This window comes from Tachysurus vachellii, chromosome 1 (assembly GCF_030014155.1).
Source record: "Tachysurus vachellii isolate PV-2020 chromosome 1, HZAU_Pvac_v1, whole genome shotgun sequence".
Lineage (NCBI taxonomy): Eukaryota > Metazoa > Chordata > Actinopteri > Siluriformes > Bagridae > Tachysurus > Tachysurus vachellii.
The window spans coordinates 11,795,204-11,814,773 of record NC_083460.1 but is presented as its reverse complement, the minus strand read 5'-3'; the positions used below and the strand labels follow the sequence as shown (position 1 = coordinate 11,814,773).

The window sequence follows — 19,570 nt, the reverse complement described above, 5'->3', positions numbered from 1 at the left end:
CACAAACACACACATGAGGAACAAAAGTCTATGAGAATGAATAAAGGGAATATTTCCAACACTGGAAACACAACATAGGTGTAATGAAAGTGTGTTTCTCACCCTGGTCTTTCCCAGCTGCCATTCTGCACTGCTGCTGTCGTAGAGCCGGAGCAGCTGGAGACAAGCCTCCTTGGGGTCACCACATCTGGCCACACCTCTCATTAACACATAGTACCTGAGAAAATAAAAAATAAAAAAAAAAACACTTCATAACCTACAGTTTTTACTTTATCAGAAGCTTTCAGGTAATTCTAATGTTTGTTCATAAAGCAGCTGTCAGTCAAAGTGCTTTCTTTATCAAATATTAAAACTAAAACAAGAACTAGTATTTATACTAAAGCAAATAATAGTCCATTTAAATCACTATCAACTGACTACAGAACTCCTACAAATCACTTTCTCCGGGATTAAAGACCCAAAAACAAATAAGCCAAATGAGTGAAGAATTCTTTAAACTACAATTAAATGAGCATATTGAGTATTTATACATTTAAATAAACTGAATATTAATGAGTCTGTCTAGTTAAAACCCATAAACCAAAGCTCAACATGCAGCTAGTGTAATTGAAAAATACTAAAGAATATAATCCAAATTTTTTTATATCTGTACCACATTGACTCAATTTGTATACCATCTCCCCTCAAAAGCTTCATACACACACACACACAGAGATTCTATCATGGCGATAAATGTCAGTAAATGTTCCTACTACTGGTTGCCATAGTAATAAAGTTAACGTGAGGCAACTAGAATTCTAAATCAGTTTTTTTGTGGCTAAAATGAAACCTTCTGGAGGGAGATTTGCCTTTCGGATATAAAATTCAGCCATATAGATGTGCATCATATCATAAACTATGAAGCAGGGTGTGCTCTTTAACACAGATCAGTGCGCTCTACTTTTCTATACTACGGTATATTAGTCACTTGGTGAACTAATGTATTCGTTCATTTATAGACACTTTTGTAGGGCACTGTAGATAAGGGCACGTGCCAAATACAATAAATGTAGACGTAACAATGTTTTTACTCCTGTTGGTAGTCACTACAGCAAGCTGCTCAATATTTGCATAAAGTTCAACTTTTCTCAGCTTGTCACGTCACTGGACATGCCCACATCTAGTCCCCAGTAACTGCTTTCATCATTCATTTTGCTAGAAGTCGTGGAAAATGTCGGTTTGTCCAGTCGGTTTGTCGCTGTGAATGTAGCACAATGGACCGAAGCGCCAGCTGACCAATGCTCTGGTGTCATAGTAGCATGTTAGTTTGTGTAAAACAGGTCTAAGTGTATGTACAGTATATGGCCATCTGGTCCTTTTCTGGTTAGTGGTGCTCTCTACTGATGGGATGAATAAAGAGAGCTAACAAAATATACTTAATAGCAACAGAGCATGTAGTGACAATTCAATGTGAAGTTCATTCATTAAGAAAGTGCTTTATCTTCAACTGTTGGCTGTAGTTCTGTATCCTGTCCAGGGAACAGTAGATGTAAAGCCAGAATACATCCAGGGTGGGACACCAGTTTCTTCCAGGCTACCAAACACATGCTATTTCACACCGAGGAGTAATTACGACCACTTACAACGATTACGTTATTACGACCAATTCACTTAGCATTATGATTTATGTAGATGGGAGCAAACTGCAGAACCTGAAGTAAACCTACACGGACATGTTTACAGCATCCTGAGCACAGACTTGAAGAAACAGAAGTGTATAAGCTAATATAAACATCTGGACATTCATTCATTAAGAGAAAATGGGACAAACCTGCTGCAGAAATCCTGAAAGGTTCTCCGTACAGGAAAGCCAGCACGCCGGATTCTTACTGTTTCTAACATGCCAGAATAACACAACTGGTTCAGCACCACAGAATGATCAAACTGATCTGGCATCTGGAAAAAGAAAGAAGCAGTTTTTAATCCATCGGTTTTAAAACAAATGTTCAAAAAAAGTGCTGATATGTTAATATAAAAATTTAGAGTTTTGCTGTTATTTTTGGAAAAAAATTGTTTTTGAGAGAGCGAGAGAGAGAGAGAGAGAGAGAGAGAGAGAGAGAGCGAGAGCGAGAGAGAGAAACAGAGTGACTTAGATCTTTCCACAGTAACACATGATACAGTCCTTTAGTTTTCTTGTGTCCTTTTTTTCTTTCTTCCCTCAGTGGACACATTCACTTCACTTTAAGTGTTTAATTATCAAGGCAGAATGTCTGCTCGCGCCATCCACAAACACTCCAATACAAAACTGTAAAGACTCATGAAAGTTCCCCTTTCAGTCCAAGAACCAGTACAAAAGTAAAAAACAGTGTTGATTCATTTCTGAATGAACCGCACCACCCCATCTCCGGTGACCTTTGACCTATGTGGGCATGAGGTTGGAAATGGGTTGCTCTGTACGCTGCTAATCTTGCCCTGGCTAAATGTCAATCTCTGCAGATGGAAGGAGGAAGTGCAGAGACTGAAGAAAGCCACTGAGATGGACAGATCAGTGATGAATGAAGCTCTGTGAGAGACGATAGCAGCTCACACTGATGAGATTCAGTACAGAATACACAAACGTAACACACACACAAACACAGTCTCTTACACGCAACACACTACCAACGTCATTAACATACCGATACATGCAACAAGCGTCACACTGCTTGTCTATCCCTGGGTTTCTACATGTGTTTGTGTGTGTATGTGTGTGTGTGTCAGTGTGTAGATGGGGGTGGATGTCAGTGAGGTGGGGGAGGTGGAGGTTATTCTGAAGTCTAATGGCAAATAGAAAGATTTAAGCAAGCACACACCCCAACCACAGAGACATCTCTTTAGCATTCAATACAGCATGTGATGCAGATTTAATTCAATTCAATTCGATTCAAGTTTATTTGTATAGCTCTTTTAACAGTGGACATTATCTCAAGACAGATGTACAAAAATATAAAAATACAGAAAAAATTGACAAAGTTTAATCGAAATTGATATTCATCCCTAATGAGCAAACATGAGGCAACATTGAGCAAAAAAATCTCCCTGATTATGAGGAAGCTAGAGAGGAACCTAGAGAGGAACCAGACTTAAAAGAGAACTTCATCCTCATCTGGGTGACAACAGAGAGTGTAAATAAATAAGATAATGATTATAAGAATAAGTCAAGTAGAGCTGAGCAACTTATAAATCAGTCTCATATCTTATACTTCATTATAGTTCGAACATTAATTCCTTCCTGCAGAAGCTGTCAAATGTTCAGAGTTAAAGACCTGAGTGCAAAACCATCCAAAGCTGGCGCCATGGTCTTCAAGTGGTTCTCTATCCACAGCAGTCCAGATCACTTTCTCACATCCACAGAAATAAAGTTACTAATAAAATCTTTAAAGTGATTCATTTTTCCATTTTTCCATTTGTAATTAAAGCACTTTGACTGCACTTGCTGCTCTAATATGACAAATATTAACCTTAGGCATTAGACTAATAACACTCAGGACATTCAGGTGTGCTTTCTGTTACTACATCGAGCAGATACCAATACAGTAAGGTTTCTCAGCAAACAATAAAAACAATTAAAAACGCTTCAGGTAAACATCTCAAACTAAAAGGCAGTTAAACTACAGACAAAGGTAATCTTCAGAAACGGACATTTCAGTCCCATATCACTGATTAAAAATGCCTGCATGATGATTCCACAGATATCACTTTCTTAATCATCTCCAAACACATGCCTGAGTGATGTATAAACTCATACCATGATGTAGAATATCTCCTCTCATCCTGCAGCCCTGTGTCTCAGCCTGGAAGCAAGTGTGAGCCAGTTATTAACTGACCACTGTTCTGCCCCACTCATTCTCTTACACACACACACACACACACACACACACAGTTCACACAATACACAGCTCTGATCTCTTTCAGCCGCTGCTGGTTGCCATGGCGCTGAGATCCATGCTGGGCTAATTTGTGTGTGTTGTTGGGAGGGTGTCAGGCAGAGGATTGTGGGTAAAATCTGGGCTAATTTGGGCTTGGCTGTTTACATTCAAAAACATGTGCATGTCACTGTCTCTCTCTCTTTCTGACAAACACTCACACACACAAAACCCCGACCCAATTAAGAAACAAGTGAAAATAATACTAATTAAGCTCTTATTAATTAAATTAATAATTATTTGCTCTGGGCATGTAATAAATAATGTAAAAGTAAATAATGTAAAAGTAAATTTCAATATGTCCATCCATCTGTCCCTGAACTGCTTATCCTAGACAGGGTTGCGAAGAACCTGCAGTCTATCCCCGGGGACTCGGGGCACAAGGTGGGAGGACAATCTGGACAGGGCAACAACACATCTCAGGACACAAGCCACACACACACATTCACACACTACAGACAATTTAGGGATGCCATGCAGCCTACAATGTATGTCTTTGGACTAGGGAAGAAACCGGAGTACTGTTTAAAGCAAAAAGAACCTAATAGCTGAATGTATGAATAAATATAAATAGTTTATACATGACTGCTTAGAACAGAATTTTTAAGTTTAAAAGAAACTAGACATCTCTTCCTAAATCAGACTGATTCATTCCAGTCACTATAGAAACATCCTCTAAATTCCTCCAAAAGAACCTAATAACCTGTGTGCATGTGTATGTGCATGCATGTGTGTGTGTGCGCATGCATATCTGTGTGCGCGAGTGTGTATGCATGCATTTGTGTGTGCATGTGTGTGTGTGTGCGGGCGTGCATATGTGTGTGTGTGTGTGTGTGCATGCATATGAGTTTGTGTGTGCACGTGTGTGTGCATGTGTATTTGTGTGTGCATATGTGTGTGGTGTGTGTGTGTGTGTACCTTATTGTTGTTGGGTTTGATGCATCGCACAAAGAAAGGGTTGGATGTGCTCAGGGTGGACATCAGGGAGTGCAAAGAATTCTGGGTAGGCAGAAATAAATAAGGTGAGAGTGTGTACATATAGTGTAAAAGCTTACTAAGATATCATTTTGTTGCAGTTGTTTGACTACAGAATCTGTCCCAAGAGTGATTCCTGATTACAGCTTTAACAGCTTTAATGTCTTCAGAGTAAATTAAGAATAACTGTAATAATGCAGCACACACACTGATGATAGTTCTGCTGCTAACATTATGCTACATTGCTCTAGATCATGACACCAAAGTGTCAAGTGAAATGCGAGTCAGAAAATAAGCCATAAGCATTTTAGACTTTTTTAGCAGATACTGTACATAACAAGCTGCATATCAGAACCTGATCCTCATTAGCTGATATACCGAAAGCTCTGACATTATGCTATGAAAAAGTTTACCACTAGCAAAAAAGACAATGTTTAAAAGTGTTTTTGTTTAAAAGTGTACAAAAGCTTTCCTCCTCATGTCTATAAACACTGTGAGCATTCTGAAGGCGTTTTCTGCAGCAGCTTACCTTAAACTGCGAGCTGACTGTTGGCCTGCGGTGCTGTGAGCTGCTTTTCATCATGTCCTGCCCACTCCTGCTACTCATCCTCTCAAACAGATCATACACAAAATCCAAACTGAGAGAGAGAGAGAAAGAGAGAGAGAGAGAGAGAGAGAGAGAGAGAGAGAGAGAGAAATAAAGTCAATTTAGAAAATGTAGTAAACTTTACAGTTTTGTGTGGAAGAGGAACCTGTCACACGAACAGGTTTAGCACTGAGAGTTATGATACCCTGCTCTGAAGCAGTGTTAGTGGAGCTTTTGCAAACCTGTTAGAACCTTATGTCTAGATACGATTAATATCAGAAACTAAATCAGAAACTAAATCAGAAAGGGGGCACGGTGGCTTAGTGGTTAGCACGTTCGCCTCACACCTCCAGGGTTGGGGGTTCGATTCCCGCCTCCACCTTGTGTGTGTGGAGTTTGCATGTTCTCCCCGTGCCTCGGGGGTTTCCTCCGGGTACTCCCGTTTCCTCTCCCGGTCCAAAGACATGCATGCTAAGTTGATTGGCACCTCTGGAAAATTGTCCGTAGTGTGTGATTGCGTGAATGAATGAGTGTGTGTGTGTGTGTGCCCTGCGATGGGTTGGCACTCCGTCCAGGGTGTATCCTGCCTTGATGCCCGATGACGCCTGAGATAGGCACAGGCTCCCCGTGACCCGAGGTAGTTCGGATAAGCGGTAGAAAATGAATGAAAGAATGAATGAACTAAATCAGAAATTAAACAACACGTGCCTCGTATCACATGATTCATCCAGTCAAGGAGGATTTATAGGCTGACATTTTTTCTCAGTCATTAGTCTCAGGCTCAGAAGTCACACCCAGGAACCTGAGGCACATGACACACAAAACTGGAAACCATTCAGGAGTTTCAAAATCATCATCTGATTGGTTAGATTCTACAGGAGGCACGAGTGTCATGTTTTTTAACGCTCTACCTGGAAACAGAGCCGACATGATGCTTCACTTCCCTCATCGAAGAAGGAAGTCATTACGTTTACTGCTGTGACAATGAGCACTTATGAGGATCAGCTAAATGCTGGATTTTCCACATAGTGTGACTTTACAGACTCATTCATTTACACAACTTTTATAAATGAACAGTCTCTGGTTGCACACAGAGTTTTGTAACGACGTTGACTTTACATTTTCCCACCTTCTAAACATGACTCTGGACAAAACGTTTGGTTGCTTTACATGTCACACACATGGCCTCTTGGGCGGTTCTTGGCCAGTAAAAGCTGTTGGAGTTCAGATTTTCTGCTGTCAGTATGGAAATAAGAACAGAAAACCCAGAGTTTTGGAATGTACAGTGTGAAATGTCTGACTCTGAACAGTCTGGAATGAGTGGAACTCTGGGTAAAGTATGAGCATTGTGAATGATCAAACAACATAAGTCAGGATTCTGTTTCCCCGAAGTTTACAATGAGCCTCTGTGAACTATCTCAAGTGTAAAAAGCTCTTCTGGTTTCCACAGACAAGCTGCTAATACACGAAGGATGTTAACTAGTCAGTGAGGTGGAAAAAACAGCGAGGTAGATACAGTGCCTTGCAAAAGTATTGACCCCCTTTGCCTTTTTCCTATTTTGTTGCATTACAACCTGGAATTTAAAGGATGTAGTGAATCTATGCAAAATACTCCAAGTTGATAAAGTGAAATGATTTTAAAGTGAAAAATTTAAATTTTAAAAATAAAAAACTGCAAAGTGGTGTGTGCATTTGTATTCACCCCTTTTGTTATGAAGCTCCTAAATAAGTTCTACCAAGTGCTACCAATTACTAGAAGCCACATAATTAGTTAAATTAAGTCTATGTGTCTGCAGTCTAAGTGTCACATCATCTCAGCTCAACACAACTGAGCAAAAGGCAGCATAGAGCAAGCAGACCAAGAAGTCCAAGAAGACCGAGGAGCTCTCCAAACAGCTCAGGGCCAGAATTTTAGAGAAGTACAAATCAGGGTTGGATTACAAAAAAAAAAAATCCAAAACTTTGAATATCCCACAAAGCACCATTAAATCCACCATAGCAAAGTGGAAGGAATATAGCACCACAGCAAACTTGCCAAGAGAGGGCCACCCACCAAAACTCACAGACAGACCAAGGAGGGTATTAGCTGTACACTCTACAGTACTGGGCTTTATGGAAGAATTGGCAGAAAAAAAGCCCTTGCTTAAAGAAAAACACAAGAAAGGATGTCTTGTGTTTGCCAAAAGACACGTGGGAGACTCTGGAAGAACGTACTAAAATTTAACTTTTGGACAGAAAAGAAAACGCTTTTTCTGGCATAAACCCAACACCTCTCATCACCCCCAGAAAACCTCTCCACAGTGAAGCATGGTGGTGGTAGTATCATGCTGTGGGGGTGTTTTTCATCAGCAGGTACTGTAAAACCTGCCAGAATTGAAGGAGTGATGGATGGTTAGAAATACAGGGCAATTCTTGAAAAAAACCTGTTCCAGTCTGTCTAAGAGATGAGACTGGGAAAGATGTTCAAATTCCAGCAGGACAATGACCCTTTTTTTAGGGAAAAACATTTGAATGTGCCCAGTCGGACCCATCCAACTTAAAGAAGTCTAAGCGGTTTTGCCTGGAAGAATGGGCAAAAACCCCAGTGGCTAGATGTGCTAAGCTCATACAGACATACCCAAAGAGACTTGCAGCTGTAACTGCTGCAAATGGTGGCTCTAGAAAGTATTAACTTTGAGGGGGTAAATAGTTATGCACACCCAAGCTTTCTGTTGTTTGCTTAACAATAAAAAATATTTTGCATCTCAGAAATTGTAAATTTCTATAAATCAATTTACAATCAATCCATTTAAATTCCAGGTTGTAATGCAACAAAATTGGAAAAAGTCAAAGGGGTGTGAATACATTTGTAAGGCACTGTATATAATATCATGGACGTATTATTTCTCTGCATTGATTTATTTAATTTCATCATTAACAGTGTAAAAAACATTGAAGATGCTAAAATGTGTTCAGGTTGCGGAGTAAAGATTTTGCTTTAATGATAACTAGTCGGCTATGTTTTTTTTTTATTATTGCTACTGCTAAATATTTAATACCCTCTCTCACACACACAAACACATAAACACACACACACACCTGCTATCCCTTAGTAAGTTGAGGATGTCATCTCTGAAAGTATCTCTGTTCTTCTCCAGGATCCCTCTTACGTCATACACCACCTAGAGATATCAAAATATTTAACACACACACACACACACACATTACTGTATATAAGCACACAAACCTGAATGTGCAGAGAAAATTAAACATGCAACTAAGGTAACTAAAAGATATAATCATTCCATTCATCCACCCATCCATCCATCCATCCACCCATCCATCCATCCATCCATCCATATATTCTCTACACCGCTTATCCTAACTAGAAGGAACCAGAAGTCTTTCCCAGGAGTCTATCATAGGACACAACACTCACGCACACACTCACACACATTCACACAATATGGACAATTTAGAGCTGCCAATCACCCTACAATACATGTTGTTTTCTTTGGAGGAAACCGGCATACCAGTAGGAAACCCATGAGGCACAGAGAGGACATGCAAACTCCACATACACACACACACACACACACACACACACACACACACACACAGACACACACACGTGAAGGCAGGAATCAAACCCTCAACTGTGAGGCATGCATGCTAACCACCAAGCCACTGTACCGTCATGCAAAAAATATAACAGCATGTAAAATCTTTCAGTGACACTGACCCTAGACTCTTCACATAAGGAACCCACTGTGGCTCACTTTATGAACTCACATAACCTTGTTAACTAGAGCTACTGAACACAAACAGCATGATGACTAGTACATCTTACCTCTCCTGCATAGTGCTTCACTCCAAAGTAGTGCACAGCAACTCGAGGCTTTACGTAGAAAGGGTTTTTCTGTGAGAGAGAAGAGTGAGATGGAACTAGGGTTACAATTACATATACTAACTAGAGTTGTGTACATAAACAAGCTGTTTCGCAGTGTGCACTGTTCTGTGTCCTTGTGTACTCGCTCTACATCATCATCCACTGCCAAAACTAATAATCTTATAATCTAATAATTCTAATAAACAAGCATGCGAAGCACAGAGGACGCATGAAATTACTCAGATATGGTCTTAATATCGAGGATGCATCAGATTTAGACCTGAGTTCACCGAACCCACTTGAAGTCCCAGGATTCATTGCAGCAAATCAATGGCAGATAACAGAAGCCTAACTGAAACTCTAACTCTACGTTTTATCTTTTTTAAATGCAATAATCTCAATATGCATCTAAAAAGAATCATTTTGATATGTGATTTAGATTAAGATACATACGAGCTTGTTAAAAAAAGTCCAATGCATCCTTTAGAAGTATTTTAATTAGAACTAGAACGTACATTTCCTGAAGAAAATGTGAATGGTGCTTGCGCGTGGCAAGTTCCCCTCATCGTGCTGAGTGTTTTAATATGTCACATGTCCATGTTGTGCTAAATTTTGATTTCCACGTGACATCACGTGATGTCACGTGGAAATCAAAATTTAGCACAACATGGACGTGACCAGAATACACGTGAGGCAGTTCCCCTCATTGTGCTGAGTGTTTTGATATGTCACATGTCCATGTTGTGCAAATTATTTATTTTCACGTGAAATCACGTGACGTCACGTGACTTCATCAAATTACACGTGAGGAAGTTCCCCTCATTGTTGTGAGTGTTTTGATATGTCACATGTACATGTTGTAAAAAGTTTTTTGATTTTGCATATTTTGGGGGCGGGGCTGCGGCACAACCGAAAGGCCAGTCGGTAGACCACTTTAAACCTTTGTTCAGAGTATCACCCTAAAGGAGTTGGCCGAGTTTGGTGTAGATAGTTCGAAAGCTTGCCGAGTTATAAACCTCCAAAGTTTATAATGGGAGTCTATGGAAAAAAGGCCACTTTGAGACCCGGTACCGGAAGTACCAGTACTCAGATTGCTTAGAAAAGTCATAACACCAATGGCGTAAGTTTGATTTTGACATTGGTGGGGACAACATTCCCTGTATTTTGTGCATAAAACTGTTGTTATAAGAATACTTTCTTACTCACATACCGGTAGCTGAATAATCACGTTGCATATTGCTTCATACAACGGAATATAGCTGCAGCCTCCGACCTCAACACATTAGCGAGAAAGACAAAGCCAATCAAACAGCGACGTGGGTTAGAGAGGCGGGACTCAAAAAAGGCAAAGGCCAATTCTTTTAGAGAGGTGAGTTACAGAGGCGGGATTCATTGCAGGGGGTAAATCTGTTAACCGTTTGTGTTCCACAAGTTGCGCTATTTTATACAGAACATTGTTGTAAAATATTTTTCACCTTATTTAATGATTCCTGGATAAATGTTAAATGAAATAAGTAAAAAAGCACAAGACACAGACGGACATCAGTGGTTTTATATATATATATATATATATATATAGGCCTGGTCGAATTATTGCTATGGACAATTGACAATTGAGTGTTCCCTTGATACTAGATATTGGTAGGGACATGTCCCTACCGTCCCTACCCAAATCGACGTCCTCAATGAGCCGGTCAATTTGACACCTCATTCATGGGTCTAGGACGAAAGCTGCAGGACAAGTTACGCGCCGAAGTTTTGTCCGGAAGAGTATGCAGGATAGTAAGAATGTTGCTTTGCAAGCACCATTAATAAGCTTCTGTTCTGACATTAAACTTGTTAAGCTTAGTTTGGAAGTCAGTGTGAGGTCACAGTTATAATAATGTAAATGTTATGGTTTTTCATTTTACAAACGCTGCAGTGTTGACACATTAAACATTATCGGTCCTATGCCACTGCTGTAAATGCACTGGGATAATGTATTGTACAACAGGAAGATTGCAGCACAGATCTATTGCCTTCTACATCCTCTTGTCCTTATGAGGTCTTTTTGTGTTCTTAGATTCGGGACACATCCATAGTCTCCATGCTGCAGCATAATGCCATTAAATCCTGCATTACTCTACTGCCCACTGCTGGACTACACAAATGTTCACAGCTACAACACACAGAAACTACGAGCATGTCTCTAATTATTAGGCTCAGATGTCACAGGCTCGCTTTCTGCATATGTGTTGGGAATTTTTTTTACAGTTTTACAGAAGAGCTGATATTAGTTCAGACCACATTGTACATCTGATGCCTGTGTGTGTGGGGCTGGGGGTGGGGTGGGGCGTTGAAAGACTTACAGAGTGTTGGCTGTGGAGCTTCTCCAGCAATGTAGCATCAGTGGCTTTAGGGAAATGACTCTCCTCATTCATCAGAGCCAACAGACCCAGTTTCTGCATAGGTGCAGCACACACACGTGCACACACACACACACACACACAGAGTCAGACATACACACAGATACAGATACAAAGACAGTCAGAGAGACACAAACACAGATACACAGACAGACAGACACACACACACATACAGATGATCATTAATCATATATACAGTGTCACTTTCTGTTGAATATGTAGCAGGTCAGAAGAATGTAGATTACTGTACCTTCTCTATCAGATCTAGACATTCTCCATTGTCCATCCAGTTAACATCATCCCAGATCAGGCCTTCCCTTTACACACATGCACATACACACACACACACAAAGAATATTTTAAAACCTTTTTGGAGTTTGACGCTGAAGTGAAAATAATGCATAAGATTTGGTGCAATATATTTCTATTTATTATTTTTATCTTCTTGATAAATTATTCTTCTTATTTATCTTACGTGTCAGTGTGTTTTTCAATGTTTTGGTTTTTAGCTGTTTTCCAGCAAGTCAGTATCCGTGAGATCTGATGGCATTTCTGAGAAAACCTCTCATACCCTCTATACTGTCTATGTGCTGTCATTGTTTAGATATTCAAATGCTCTGCCATGTGATTTACAACATCAGCACTAGTGACTAACTAGTGACTGTATAACATACAGATTAAACAAATCAGCACCATGTACTGATATTACTGTATTTCAGTAGAAGCAATTTTATAGCTAATTAAATGACCCTTGAGTCCACTGGTTAATTTCTGTTCTAACGGTTGAATCTAGGCTATTTATGTCTCAAATCCTGTCTAGCAAATAAATCTAGCACCATTTCTAACTTTAGATTCTTATGTCTTGTAAAGCCATCTTAGTGCAGTAACATCAATCCATCTGTTAGTAGCACTTATCCTACAAATGGTTGTCTATACCAGGGGACTTGGGGCACAAGGCAGATGGCACCCTATATACGGTCCCAACCTATCACAGGGCAAACTGGAGTAAGGGAAATAATCAGCTAGCTAATCAAATGCCTAATCAAACCAATTCCTTGTATCTATATTATAAAGTCAGTTTGTGAATCTAAAGTTGCACAGTTAATAAGTACCTACTGTTACCAGTCTGCCACACACACACACACACACACACACACACACACACACACACACACACACACACACACACACACACACACACAAACACCTGTTGTACTCCAGCTGCTCCAGAGAGAAGATGTGCTTATTGAAATACTCCTGCAGCTTCTCATTGGCATAGTTAATGTTGAACTGCTCAAACCGATTCACCTGAAGGACAGACACATCATCATCATCATCATCATCATCATCATCATCATCATCATCATCATCAATATCATCATGCATCACTCTGCTTCCTGTCTCTGTCCCTTCGTAACAGTTATAAAAGTTATATTATTATATTATTCTATACAGTGAGATCAGAAGATTGTTTTGCACCTCAAAGTTCTCAAAGCCAAAAATGTCAAGGATGCCGATGGACTTGAAGTCTTCGTTGCCATGGATACGCTTGTTGAGTTTGTGGAGAATCCAGGTGAAGCACTGGGAGTAAAGAGCCATAGCCATAGAGTCTCGGGAATCAACAGCCTAGCATGTACACACACACGCACATGCACGCACACACACACACACACACACACACACACACACACACACACACACACAAAGACATCAATTTCCACAATGTTAATATCAACAAAACCACAGGATAATTTTAGTGAACCTCATTTAAATGTTCATCATGTAAAAAAGCTGAGTCAGTGTTACATGCTGCTGGAGTACAGAGTTTATAATCACTATATAAGAAATACTAGTGTGTGTGTGTGTGTGTGTGTGTGTGTGTACATGCATGTGTATGTCACCTGTTCTACAGTAAGTGGAGTGCTAATCTCTTCTCCTCTGAGGATCATGGATCTGTGCGTCAGAACTTCAGCCAACTGTGTGCAGTCCAAACCCAGCAGTTCCGCTGCACTGCCGAGAGCTAAACACACACATGCACACCATCCATATTATGCTAATAATAACTTTATTATTTGATTTGAATGAAATGATTCATAGCGATGGAATTCTTTTTTAGACCTGTAGAATTAACATTTTACAAAGACGACTGATGAAGAGAGAAAGAGAGAGAAAGAGAGAAAAAAGGAGCAAGATGGTGTTCATTAGAAAGGTCTAAAAAGCAAACCTGCTTTGGATGAGACTTGAGCTCCTCCGGCTGTGGCAAATTCAATGTTGCCAAGGTGCAGAATTCCAGCTAACAGCCTCAAAACCTCACTGATACTCTCCTCTCCAAACTGCATGGTCCTCAAGGCATTCTAAACACACACACACAAACACACACACACACACACACATTACCAACAAGCACTCAAGGTTCCTGAGTGACTGTCAAGAAAACGTTAGCTCTATCGCCCGAAGTGATGTGGGAGTGATGACTCTGATACTCTCACATGATCACGTGACACCAGACACTCAGTGAAGTCAACTCATGTATGCAGAAGACAGCAGATTACACTTTCTTCCTAATGTGTTCAGCTGCCCGAACCCCCAACCCTAACCCTTTCTGACTGCTCACTGTCTTATTATAGAGGAGACTTAACCAGCGGGTGGAAAATATCCTAAATAAATAACAGTTTTGTTGTTTGATGTGTGGTAGAAATGACAGCTCACTTGTGTTCATTATTGACAAGTTTCCCTTTCAGTAATAATTTTCAGAACATTTTAATATGGAAATGCATTTACTAATTTATTCAGCTTCAAAAACTCTTAACCAGATTATAGTGTGGATATATAAATCCTGAAATAACTTAAACATCAGCCAGAAGCGGTCATTATTTTGGGAAAAAATTTGAAAAATTTGACATTTTTAATAACATTTTAAAACTGGCTACAAATTCCTTTGTTTGGTATCTTTATATTGATAACGGAATATATAAGCATGATGCCCGTGACCCGCGGTAGTACGGATAAGCGGTAGAAAATGAATGAATGAATGAATGAATGAATGAATAAGCATGATGATTCCCTTGTCTAAGAGCAGCATCAGTGCTTTTTGTTATTGTCTGCATCAAGAAGCTTTTGTAGAGAATCTTCTTTTGTAGATAGCATTTAATTTTCCTCATTAGCAAAATCTCAGTCAAACTCAGTCTAAACAAACTTTTAAGATACATATTGTGCATTGTAAAGATAAATCTGACAAATATGACATTTGTGTGTCTTACCAGCACTTCCTGAAACATGTGTGTGTCACTGATAGTGTGATCCCTCACACAGCCAGACTGATTCAGGTAGTAAAAGCTCTCAGCGGGCAGCAGAGAAAACTCCTCTGAACAGAGACAGAGACAGAGAGAGAGAGAGAGAGAGAGAGAGAGAGAGAGAGAGAGAGAGATTCTTTAAGTCAATTTGGAAAATGTAGGAAACACTGCAGTGTTGTAAAAGGGTAAAGGAAACATATTGAGTTAGAAACACAGCAACATCTCAAGAGACCCACACTATAGGGCACTTAACCCCGAGTTATCATCGCTCTAAACTCTGAGAGAGAAGGAGATTGATTATTTTAAAACAGATAAAAGGACTAAGAAGGAGGGTTTGGTGTTGTGTTGAGTTTAAGGTGTACTGACCTCTCTGTTCTGCACTGGTTCCTGCCAGTAAAGCATAGAATATGTGGTAGTTCCTCTCACCGGGATTCTGACGTACAACACGGTTCTGACAGACAGAGGAGAAACAGTTATACAGAGTCTCTATCTAGCATTATAATATCTGTGTGAAAGTCTACACAACTTTTCATGCACCACTGTACACACACACACACACACACAATATACAAATCAATATAAGGCATTTCATTGCTTGCTCACCTTTTCTAATAAGTCTTTATGGGAAGAGAAAATTCAAGTCAAGGAAAATTAACAGACAGTGAAAACATTTTGCTCTTTCAAAAGCTAGCAAATTTGGTAAACACACACACACACACACACACACACACAAACACACACACAAAGACACACACGCATGCACACACACACACACAAAGCATTAGAGGAAGCAGAGGAAGTATTGATCTTTCAGGAGGATCATATTTAGCATAATACAGGATACAGTCCACAATCTTTCCTCCCTGAATGTTTCCCCGCTGGCTAAAGTGAAGCTGGATGAACTTCCCAAAGCGGCTGGAGTTATTATTGTACACCGTCTTAGCATTTCCAAATGCCTCCATTATAGGACTGAAGAAGAAAACACACCCACACAGACAGTCAGCAGAATACAGAGTTAGTTAGAATGGAAATTGTAAAAATGTCTTAATGTGTATTGCTTGTATTGTTTTGCATGCATATTGTGTGTGTGTGTGTACCTGCTCTCCAGCAGAGCCTCCTCCACGTGAGATGTTGTGTGTCTTGCGGAAAGTTCTAGGCTCTGCTGACTCATTAAGGACAAGAACCGTAGAATCACCTTGGTACTCTCTGTCTTACCTGCACCACTCTCCCCACTGTCAAACACACACACACACACACACACACATTTACATAACAGAGCTTCTCAATGATACTGGTTTATGTAAAGGACGTCAAAAAGTATATGAAGTTCATCTCAAAGTTTGCATCCTCTTTGTACAGTATATTGGTGAAACAAGTGTCCCTTCTTTTATAGCTAATTACAAAACAAAACAGAATATAATGACTCTATTTGTTTTTAATGAAAGCCCTGTAATCTACATAAATAAAGAATTAAATAAATACTGAAGCTTTCATTAATGAGAATCATTTTCAAATGAAAAACATGGATGACTCCAGATTTGTCTTATCTCGCCAACAAGCTAGCCAGCTAACCATGATTAGCGATGTGTATTTTATAAAGTTAGAGTTAGCATGTGAATAAGTTTATGTAGTTCCTGTACCCTACATCTTCTAGCAGAATTTAGCACAATAACTGTGCTAACAAATTAGCTACTTAGCACACCCCATATATAAGCTAAGTTATGCAAATGATATATATTATGTATCATACATTATGAGTGACAGGATTTGTTTTTTTTACATGTAATATTTTAGTAATTATTATACTGTACATGTGTACTCATTAGCTAAATGTTCTTATCTCCAGTACAGAAGTAAATGTCACACACGGTCCTGCTGATCAGGAAAATCTGATTTAATACAATAGCATTTTTTTCTTGTGTTTTTCAGTAAACTGTTCCTTTAGTTAAATAAGTTTTGGTCTCCTAGATACTGAGATTAGATGTTTAAGCCTTTATTTGAATGTCAGCCAGACCCACACAATTTTTTCTTTGACCTTTACCTAGCGAGTAGTTAGCGTTGTCAGGCAACCCTGTGATTTAACCTATTGCAGTGTCTAAAGCCAGAAACAGAGCTGCAGCTCAAAATCACAAAGAGTTAACATATAGAAATACATCAAGCCCAAACACTTTTAGACCTTAACTCAAATGCTTAGAGGTTTGTGTCAGTTGTGTGTCTGTAGTTGTGTTTTACAGATTGGTGGTCATCATATACATCGTTGTGTGCTGTAAGATTTTTTCTTTGTTTTGGGCATGTATTTAAATCTTTCTTATTCCATTTTCACTGACAATGTGCTGCAGGCTTAATCATGGAACCAGACAACCTTCATTAAATGGCCTGAATTACCAGTAAATTAAAATATTCAGCTAAACCACATACATAGTCAGATATAGGATTGGCTAGAGCTGTAGGACTAGAGCTAGTGTACCGTCTCATTCAGTACGAGGTTTGAAAACTCAATAGACTGCATTATAAAGTAGGATATTCATCATTAAAAACGACTTATATTACATGAGCTTTAACAAACATTTAAACTCAATCAAGCACACACTCCATCCTCTGAATAAAGGCCTCTCTATCTTGAATATGGATAAGCTAATGGGGATTAAAAAACGTATCCAGTCTCATGTTTCTAGTCTCATGTAGTTCTGTTTAGTCTCATGTATTTTTGTGTAGTCTCATGTATTTTTGTGTAGTCTCATGTATTTTTGTGTAGTCTCATTTAGTTCTGTTTAGTCTCATGTATTTTTGTGTAGTCTCATGTATTTTTTGTGTAGTCTCATGTAATTTTGTGTAGTCTCATGTAGTTTTGTGTAGTCTCATGTAGTTTTGTGTAGTCTCATTTAGTTCTGTTTAGTCTCATGTATTTTTGTGTAGTCTCATGTATTTTTGTGTAGTCTCATGTATTTTTGTGTAGTCTCATGTAATTTTGTGTAGTCTCATGTAGTTGTGTGTAGTCTCATTTAGTTCTGTTTAGTCTCATGTATTTTTGTGTAGTCTCATGTATTTTTGTGTAGTCTCATGTATTTTTGTGTAGTCTCATGTAGTTTTGTGTAGTCTCATTTAGTTCTGTTTAGTCTCATGTATTTTTGTGTAGTCTCATGTATTTTTGTGTAGTCTCATTTAGTTCTGTTTAGTCTCATGTAGTTGTGTGTAGTCTCATGTATTTTTGTGTAGTCTCATGTAGTTGTGTGTAGTCTCAGGTAGTTTTGTGTAGTCTCATGTATTTTTGTGTAGTCTCAGGTAATTCTGTGTAGACTCATGTAGTTTTGTGTAGTCTCATGTATTTTTGTGTGGTCTCATGTAGTTTTGTGTAGTCTCATGTATTTTTGTGTAGTCTCATGTAGTTGTGTGTAGTCTCAGGTATTTTTGTGTAGTTTCATGTAGTTTTGTGTAGTCTCATGTATTTTTGTGTAGTCTCATGTAGTTGTGTGTAGTCTCATGTAGTTTTGTGTAGTCTCGGGTAGTTCTGTGTAGTCTCATGTAGTTTTTTGTAGTCTCATGTAGTTTTTTGTAGTCCCCTGTAGTTCTGTATAGTCTCAGGTAGTTCTGTATAGTCTCAGGTAGTTCTGTATAGTCTCAGGTAGTTCTGTATAGTCCCATGAAGTTCTGTATAGTCTCAGGTAGTTCTGTATAGTCTCAGGTAGTTCTGTATAGTCCCCTGTAATTCTGTATAGTCTCAGGTAGTTCTGTATAGTCTCAGGTAGTTCTGTATAGTCTCAGGTAGTTCTGTATAGTCTCAGGTAGTTCTGTATAGTCTCAGGTAGTTCTTTATAGTCTCAGGTAGTTCTGTATAGTCTCAGGTAGTTCTGTATAGTCTCAGGTAGTTCTGTATAGTCTCAGGTAGTTCTGTATAGTCTCAGGTAGTTCTTTATAGTCTCAGGTAGTTCTGTATAGTCTCTGGTAGTTCTGTATAGTCTCAGGTAGTTCTTGTAGTTCTTCACTGGAACTAAGGGGTCAAAACATTTTCCAGTATAACAATGCCCCTGTGCACAAAGTACAAAACCAGCTCCACAAAGACATGATATGCCAAATATTAGACTATAAGGCCTCGTGTGGCCTTTACAAAGCACTGACCCAAACCCCATTGAACACCTTTAAAATGAACTGGAATGCTGAACACATGCCAGGCATTCTCATCTGACATCACTGTCTGACCTCATTAATACTCCTGTGGCTGAATGAACACAAATCCCCACAGCCACGCTCCAAAATCTAGCAGAAAGCCATCAAAGAAGAGTGGAGCTTATTATAACAACAAAGGGAGACCAACTCCACATTAATTTTACTGCATTATTTGAGTTGTTATGGCAACAAATAATGCTATGCTTAAGTCACCTGACATCAGCAGATTTCCTCATTCATATAAGGAAGAATGTAATAAGAAATGCTAGAGGTCTGATATGAGATTTTTTGAGAAACACACACACACACACACACACACACACACACACACACAC

General features: G+C 39.2%; 1 protein-coding gene across 1 annotated transcript in view; it reads right to left on the bottom strand.

Moving 5' to 3' along the window:
* The window catches only part of myo10 (myosin X), a 69,062-nt gene that overhangs the window by 19,365 nt on the left and 30,127 nt on the right, over window positions 1–19,570 (bottom strand). The window contains exons 5-21 of the mRNA XM_060872344.1: window positions 16,169–16,303; window positions 15,916–16,040; window positions 15,675–15,688; window positions 15,438–15,522; window positions 15,039–15,142; window positions 14,003–14,132; window positions 13,680–13,798; window positions 13,258–13,404; window positions 12,986–13,086; window positions 12,029–12,095; window positions 11,722–11,814; window positions 9,335–9,403; window positions 8,584–8,666; window positions 5,449–5,557; window positions 4,863–4,943; window positions 1,811–1,935; window positions 103–217 (exon numbers count right to left, since the gene is read on the bottom strand). Coding sequence (XP_060728327.1) covers window positions 103–217; window positions 1,811–1,935; window positions 4,863–4,943; window positions 5,449–5,557; window positions 8,584–8,666; window positions 9,335–9,403; window positions 11,722–11,814; window positions 12,029–12,095; window positions 12,986–13,086; window positions 13,258–13,404; window positions 13,680–13,798; window positions 14,003–14,132; window positions 15,039–15,142; window positions 15,438–15,522; window positions 15,675–15,688; window positions 15,916–16,040; window positions 16,169–16,303 — 1,702 coding nt within the window. The remainder of the gene's footprint in view (window positions 1–102; window positions 218–1,810; window positions 1,936–4,862; window positions 4,944–5,448; window positions 5,558–8,583; window positions 8,667–9,334; window positions 9,404–11,721; window positions 11,815–12,028; window positions 12,096–12,985; window positions 13,087–13,257; window positions 13,405–13,679; window positions 13,799–14,002; window positions 14,133–15,038; window positions 15,143–15,437; window positions 15,523–15,674; window positions 15,689–15,915; window positions 16,041–16,168; window positions 16,304–19,570) is intronic.